Consider the following 8,294-nt stretch of genomic DNA (forward strand, 5'->3'; position numbering starts at 1 on the left):
TGCTGATTTCTGACTTCTAACCTAGACATTACCCATATGACCATCCCCATTTTTCAAGTGAAGAAACAGAGCTGAGAAAGTCAAGGGCCTAGACTTCCAGAATTCCTCGCAGTGGGGCTGACAGGAGATCCCAGATGCTCTTCTAACTCCCCTACGCTGTCATGTTTCTGTACTATTATTCTCCAGACGCCAAATATAGGCACTACATATCCATTTCCCTTGTTTCACACATAACCAATACCCTCTTCTCATAAGCCCAAGTTCTACTCACTATTGCAGGCCACTGAACAACTCGTTCAGAAATTTCAGGAGACTTTCGTTCAGCCAAAACCAAGTTATGTTCTACTAAAAATGCTCTCCTTAGAAGGCTGTAGACTTCTATCCATCTTCTCTTCCTCCAAGATTCCCCGTCAAACTCTACGCACACCTAGACAAACAGAAGTAAAAAAAAAAAATCAGATTTGATTAACAAAAATAAACACGAAAAATGCCGACTTTGAATTATGCCATTATTCTACTTGAATATTTAATCTGAATATCTGAGTGTTTGCTGTCCTTCTTTCCCACTCTTACTTCCCTTCGCAGTCCACATAAACCAGTCCGACATGTTAATCTAACCATCAAGCTCTAGCTCCCAAATCACTTTGGGAAGCAGCAGCCAAGGGTTTTGGAGGCCAATCTCTGCCCCCCAAAGTAACTTCTAGGAAGCCCATACATACAACAAAAACCCCCCATGTGGAAAGTTTTTACACGTTAGACATCAGAACTTTAAGAACCAAAAGAAAGAAATTTGAAACCCTAAAAAAAGTACTTACTGCAGGTCATTGTAATTCTAAATTGACGCTGCTTGTGGGCCTAAGATGAGCCCCCCCCCCCCCCACCCATTCACCATAATCCACAACTTGCTTTTCAATCCCTTTGGTATTCACAGGATTTAACACTAGGCCTAGTAGAGAGCATATCCTCAATATCCCTTTCAGTTGAATAAACTGGGAGTTTGGAGTCAAAGACTACTTTGCTAAATATAGAAGCAAATAGTTGATAAATTGACCCCAGAGTTAAACTTCCTCAATATGTGGTGTAAAAATCACTTTTTTAAATTTGATTTAAAATCCCCTCTCCTACTAAAGCAGCCTCTCGTTTTTGGTTTCAAAGAACTAGTTAATAAACATGCCAACTCTGTTCATAAGTTCACAGATAATTATATCTCCCTTTTCAACTTTTAATTAAAAAAAAAAAAATTTAGTTAACTTCCATTCATCTGTCAGAACCCGATTAAAAAAATCCTTTCCTCCAAGAAGCCTTACCTTACCTTCAAAGAGCCTCCTCCACCCCTCAGAAGAGTTCCCTTGTTCATTGCACTCAAAGCCCTATACTTTTCCTTCCTAACACTTACCCACACTTTGAATTATTTACTTGTGGCTGACTGATTGACATAAATTCTAATATGTCAAAGTCTGCATCTGTTTTTACTTAACTGTTGTATTTCACTGGTATCCAGTCCCCAGTCAGTACTCAAATACTTGTTGAATGAATAAATGTCTCTCTGAATTGGGCTCTTACCTTCTGTTTACTCTAAACCACTTAGCAGGCAGGACATTCCCAACTGGTATACCACTATAGCCCCAATCCTAAACCTTCTCCAGTTTCATGGCCTTAGAATATCAATCTTTAAAAATCAATGAAATTTAAAATCCATCCTATCCTCCTCCCCCAACAGTAAAATCTGCATCCCTAACCTCCCAGGCAACTTCTCCTGAGAAGATGCATATCTTCTTGGCATGGCAGACTTTTAATCTTGCAGTTATCACAGAATACATCCAAATGTGTGAACACCTACTATGTGCCAAGGCCCTGTGTGTGTACTCTCTCTTTGGTTCTACCCACCCCATCCATCACTATACCCAATCAAATGGTCCTTCACAGAGCTGTTCAGAGACTGCTCATCTTCCTGCCTCCCCAGCCACCAGAATCCAGGTCCTCTGATAGCTCCCCTAAACTGGATAGTCTTTCTGCCCCACATCACATCAACTCCAAACCCAAACTAGCTTTAGATGGCAGAGTTTTCCCATCAATGTGTAAGAGGAATGAGCATATATAAACTACAGCGCCAGAGAAATCTGGGTTTGAATCCCAGCTATGTTGAAGCTTTCTCAGAATGATTTTACTTGCATAAAATAAGATACATAGTATTACAAAGAAAACCAATGAACCTGCCTGGCAGGTTAAGAACCCTTACTAAAATCTAAGCTCTTTGAAACTGGTTTTGCTAGCTTCAAAATGAAAGTACTAACATCTACCCATCACTGAACTTTAATATAGATTTTTAAGACAATGTATGTAAAGCATCTGCCACGGAGACTAGGTAGCCTTAAAAGCTCCATGGGAATTCAAATCTTAATTTATCAAGGTATCAGTTCACTTAGTAGTGGTGGAAAGATCTTAAATATGATTATCCAGTATCTATTCAGCAAAAAACTAAGAAACAAAGACAAAAAAAAGTAAAGGATTAAGATATTCAGTGGCTTCCCAAAACTTAAGCAACATCACAATTCTTATCCAACCACCACCTATAAAGCTTACAATCAACCTTAACCCAAAATTTAGACAGGGCCCCTCCTAATTTTTGACTAATTAAAAAATTAAGTTTAGCTCCTTAAAAAATAACTTACTTTGTGATTTTGGAGTGTTAGGTTACATGGTCAAAAATTCATATTAACTTTAGTTTAAAAGGTGACTTAAAATATAATGAAACCAGTAAGTTGTGAGCTCTTTTCAACATTTTTTCAAAAGTTTCTTCTCATAACCACATATACCTTTCATTTGTGCCTTGAAGCTTGAGGTTCTCTACATAAGGGACCTTCTACCACCAAAGCCTCCTAAGCAAAAATTTATATAAAAAGACATACCAATAAAAATTCAAATTCGGGGGGAACTAAAGTGACTTGACCAAGCTTCTGCAAACTTATCGATATAACTAGTTATTTATATTGTTATTCCCCCATGTTCTTTTGGTCCACAAAGGAAATGTTATTTATGCTATCTGATTCCAAAAGCCAAAAAGAGGCCTATCAGTACTCACTACAAATCATTAACAAATTTGCTCTTCTTTTAATTACGACATTTTGTAAATGTGTGCCTTATTCGTCTATTAAATATCTGGACCAGAAACTGGACTATTTCAAACTAATTATTTCAAACTAATTATTTCAAGTTAATTTTTCCCCAACAGAAAATCTCTTTATATCTAATCAAGCTAATCTCACCTGAGTATATATGATTAAGAAAACCATCAGAAAGGCCAAGTGAAATATTTCTAAGTTAACGGTAGGTACTTATAGAATGGCATGGTTTATAGGCAAGTTTTGACATATCTTTCTATGCCCAGCACTACAATCCAGAATACCACTTATTTCACTACTCCACAAATTAGAAAATTATTTCATTACACTTCTGATTAGGTCTTCTTACACCTAAATATAATACTTGTCTAAAATCTCAGAGTCTAGGGGCGCCTCGGTGGTTCAGTCAGTTAAGCGTCTGACTTCGGCTCAGGTCACGACCTCACAGTTCAGGAGTTTGAGGCCTGTGTCCAGCTCTGCACTGACAGCTCAGAGCCTGGAGCCTGCTTCAGATTCAGTGTCTTCTTCTCTCTCTGCTCCTCCCCTGCTGGTGTTCTCTCTCAAAAATAAATAAATAAGCGTTAAAAATCCCAGTCTAGCGCTCAATTATGGGGGATAAACAGATTTTATTACAATGCTAGGACTTTCTCATTTTACATGGTTTGACTGGCAGCAGAATCTATCAACATGCAAATTCCAACTGTATGTAAGGATGAAAAGGCTAGACACTGGTCAAAGCACCCAACTGCCAAAAAGGTTTAACAGCAGGAAATAGTATATGGAGATGGCAAGTACTACTCATCTGCTAAGGATAACCCGAAGGACTAAGAGCAGAAGACTCAAGGATAAGGTAAGTTCAAAGGAAGGAAAAGACCTAGACAGACAAGTTGGGGAAGGAGGCCATTCCCAACATGCATAATGAACAAACCCAAAGCCACCTGTAGAAAGAGTAGTATAAAAAGAGGTTCTTATAACCACACCTAATAAAGATTTGTTGTTATTCCAGAGAAAGAGAATGCCACTGCTCCATTAGTACATTTCTAAAGCTGCTTTTCAGTGTAGAATAGCTTTGATTCCTTCCATATATTCAAATATTTCAGCAAATATTACATGCCAAGCGAGCTAAGTGCTAAGGATAGCAAAACAAAGTGCTTTAATCTCACTCTATTAACTGCCTAGTGTTTAAGATCTAGAGACAAACTTGGTCAAGTTATTTAACTTCTTCAAGCCTCAATTTCTAACACTAAAAAATGTGGTTTACCATCTAGGATATTTGTGAGCATTCAATTAGGTGCCACATACTAAATATTTACTCCTTGTTATGTCTTCACTTTGACTCTATATAATCAACAACTAGACATAATGTACCCAAGTGACTTTGTTATAAAGTCTCTCTCTAGGTGAAACAAAGTTAACAAGCCTTGGCTTTATCATCATCCTCAACTAACAGCAAATCAGTCTAGACAAACTATTTCTACCGATGCCAAAACAGTTGCATACTACTTGAATCTTATTCATTTATATACATTTTAGCCCCCAGTCCCATTCCACCGCCCCCCCCCCCCCCCACCAAAACCCAGGATCCTTAAGCCCAAGTGTAAGCATGGTCATAGCTACTTACTAGTTCCTGCCTGTATTTCCCCAGCACAATTTGGTTCCAGTGTTCTGAAATTCTGTGTTTGCTAATACAATATGCCCTTAAACTTAAGCCATCTGCTACTCAATTAAGGAACATAATGATGAATTATGACTAGATAAAAAAAATCACAGAATTTGTACCTTACATTAAAGCTGAATTACGAAGTCTGCAGGTAAAGCAAAAATCAAATATAGTTAAAACTGTTCTTGAAATTAAAATCCCTGTTTATCCTCAGGTGAGGCACTTTAGTGCAATGGAAAAGACACAGCCAACCCTAGATTCAAATCCTCCCTCCATCATTTAGTAGCTAACTATGCAAATCTGGACAAGACTCCTTTCTCCAATCTACTTTCTCATTCTGAAAATGAAGATATTACCACCACCTCAAAGATTTGGGGTGGCAGGAAGGTGGGAGATTAAAAAGAACACATAAAAATGACCTCCTGGATTGCCTTCTTAATCCAACAGGTCTATAATTGGGTCCTGTGGGGGAAGGGAACACCTAGTCTGTCATCATCTGCCAAAAAACTAAGGACTTCAATCAAATCTTGTTTCCATTCAAATCAGATAAAAACAAATGCACTAGAGAACATTTTACTTGGCAAGTGAAATAAACCACAACAACTATGACTGAAATCTGGTACACAAAGCCCACTTTATGGAAAAAGGTTATTAGCCTAAAGCAAATAGGTTGGCCATCCTTGTGCCACTCTACTTTCTTTCTATAAACAGCAAAACCCAGTTTGCTAGGAGTAATGAAAAGGAGAAGAAAAAACAAACTCCACAGTGTCTGAAAGAGTCCTTTGGTGGCACAGGGAACATAATGGTAAAGAGGGTGGGCTCAGGTATCAAAACTTCCTGGGTTAGAACACAGGCTATGCCAATTTCTATGTGACCTCTGTGACTTAATCTTCCCCAGCCCGGATATTTTTGTCTGTAAAATGGGGCAATATTAGTACCTACTCCCACAGAGCTGCTGTAAGGATTAATCAGATCACGGCTATGAAGTGTTCAGCATGATGCCTGGCACGTGGCTAAGTGCTCAACAGTCATCCATTTCAACATGAAGCCAAGGCACCCTGGAAGCTTTAAAAATACAGAACCACACATCCAACAACCCTCTGCAGACTAAAACTGGCTTGCACAGGCACGGTCGCCTTAAAGTGTTCAAATGAACGGTGTGTCCGAAATCAACATGTACTCAGCTGCTGATGCTAAAACCTGCTTCCCAATTTGAACATCGTTCTCAAGAAAAAGCAGTGATGACCAAGTGAAGATACTGAAACATATCCACTACCCAGGGTGGAAATCTCTCCTCTTCTAACAAGCTTCCTTCAAGTTGCCACCACTTTGGAGTCTTTGTTAGGGACCTTTCTCCAGTTATTTTTGCACAAAGGAGTCTTTGTTGGTGGAATGGCTTCTTTACTGGTTGTTCCCAGACAATCCTTTGCCACCAATACTTCTACAAGGGAGTATAATCAAAATTCAACTCTTTTTGAAATGATCTAACTGAAAAAGATTCTGAGCGTCGTTCTGATTAAAAGTCACTGTCCACACTTGTTCTCATTTCTCTCCCTCCCCGTGAACACCGAAGTGTGCTTCAAAGCCATTCCTCTAACACACCATATAAGGGGTGGCTCCACCCCCGCCCTCCATATACGGTCATAGCCCACACCTACCTACAAACTCATCAGAGGACCAGGAACCCACTTCCACTCTGACCCGCCATACACGGACAAGTACCCACCCTAATATGCCAAACAGAACTAAGCTCCTCCCTCTTCACTCACACTTCATTTCCAACACGGCTAAAAGTTTAGCAAGTTGGGTGAAGAAATTAAGAGGAGCACACCAAAAAATCCACCCGAAAACACTAGCCCTCAATTCCTAATGATTCCTAACATCACCTACCTGACGAATCCAATATTACCCATGCTCCCCCTTGGGAGAAACACTCCTACGGTCCTAGTAGGGCACGGCGCGGGCAATAACGAAGCATGTCTGAGCAACCCCAAGGCCGTCATTAAACACGGGCAACTGGAGGCCAAACACACCTCGGCTCTACACGACCAATTTCAAAGACTTGCAAGGTCTAGTCTTCTGCACCTTCAGATCAGATGCCAACTTTCTGGTCGCCCTTTTCTGAAAAGGGGAGTGGGGCCGCTGGCTGTCTCGTTACCAAGGTAACTACAAAACGTCCGACAGCTGAGGCCCGGGAGCTGGTTTTACCTTCAGATCCTTCTTGGTAACGTCGGTGTGGGAGACGGCTCGAATGGTCCCAGAGAGCCACGGCCACTCGGCGACGCGCTCCACGTCCCAGCTGTCGTGGCCGCCGTCGCTGCCGTCGGCGGCGGACAGACTGAGGAATCGCTTCCCCACCAATACTGGCCAACTTTCTCCGAGCGTGAGCACCATGGTTTCCACGCCTGCAGGAAGGGCTCCTCCCTGCAAAAATACAAAAACAAAATGCAACGGGGGCTGTCGGTGGGAGGGGGCCGGGAAGAGAGGACGCGGGGGAAGCGAGGGCGGAGGGAGGGAGCCTAACCGCGCTCGAAAAGACGAGACCCCAGACGGCGGCGGCCGGTACCAGGCAAGACCCCAACACCCGGTCTCTACACCCGCGTCCTCCCCCGCCCCCCGGATCCCTCCCCCACCGCAAACACGGGCCCAAGCGCCGCGTGACCCTCATTCTCCCAAGTTTCGCTTTTCCAAAACCTTAAACCTAAACGCAGACAGAGTGAGGGGAGAATTATTTGCAGCTTACGCGGATTTTAAAGTGTTCGCCCCCCCCCCACCCCGGGGAAGAAAAGGCCCGAAGCAAGGGCCCGTCCCGGGCGGCCGTGTCCCCGCCCCGGGCGGCCCCGCGGGAGGGGCGAGCCCGCGGTTCCGCACTTGCCCCGCCGCCCCGCCCCGACACCGCGCTTTCCCGGCCGCGGACCCCCGGGCGTCCGTTGTCCCGGCGTGCGCCGCGGCGCGGGGGCGGCAGGGCCGCGGGCTCCGCGCCTTCATCTTTCTTCCTCCTCTCCCCTCAGCCGAGGCCGCGGCGCTCTTACCCCGCCTCCTGCCTCCCTGAGTCACCAGCGGCGGCCGCCGTTTCCAGCCGCCCAGCTCTAGCTCTGACTTGGTTCAAGAGCTCTCACAAGACACGCACAGCCTCTCGGAGCCGCCCCCTCGGAGCCGCTGCCGCCGCTCATTGGCCTAGTTCGAGGAGCTGGGCGAGGCTCGTGGGTAAACATCCCGCCGCCATTGGCCGGCCTGGCGCAGGCGGGGCGAGAGAAAAAAACAATTCCTTGGCTGCCTCCTCCCTCTCCCCTCCCCCTTCCGACTCCCGGACGACCCCCATTAGGTTAAAGTACACAGAGCGTAAGCGAGAGATCCCTCCGCCACAGCCATTCTTTCCATTTGTTGCCCACGGGATGCAAAAAAGTCCCGCGAAATCGCTTATCAACTTTAGGGGCCAGAGAAAAATTGCAGTGGTGCATTGATAAGACTGAATGACAAGCCCCAGGGCTGTAGGTGCCTATTGGATTGCT

General features: G+C 43.8%; 1 protein-coding gene across 2 annotated transcripts in view; it reads right to left on the minus strand.

Annotated features, from left to right (window-relative positions):
* KDM3A (lysine demethylase 3A) overlaps positions 1–7,940 on the minus strand; it is a 53,733-nt gene extending 45,793 nt beyond the window's left edge. For both annotated transcript variants that reach the window (XM_040496844.1, XM_040496843.1), the window contains exons 1-3: positions 7,815–7,940; positions 6,991–7,206; positions 272–427 (exon numbers count right to left, since the gene is read on the minus strand). In XM_040496844.1, coding sequence (XP_040352778.1) covers positions 272–427; positions 6,991–7,176 — 342 coding nt within the window. In that variant the 5' untranslated portion in view covers positions 7,177–7,206; positions 7,815–7,940. The remainder of the gene's footprint in view (positions 1–271; positions 428–6,990; positions 7,207–7,814) is intronic.
* Between the last annotated feature and the right edge of the window lie 354 nt (positions 7,941–8,294).

This window comes from Herpailurus yagouaroundi, unplaced genomic scaffold (assembly GCF_014898765.1).
Source record: "Herpailurus yagouaroundi ecotype Mexico unplaced genomic scaffold, PumYag 188, whole genome shotgun sequence".
In the NCBI taxonomy this organism is placed as follows: domain Eukaryota; kingdom Metazoa; phylum Chordata; class Mammalia; order Carnivora; family Felidae; genus Herpailurus; species Herpailurus yagouaroundi.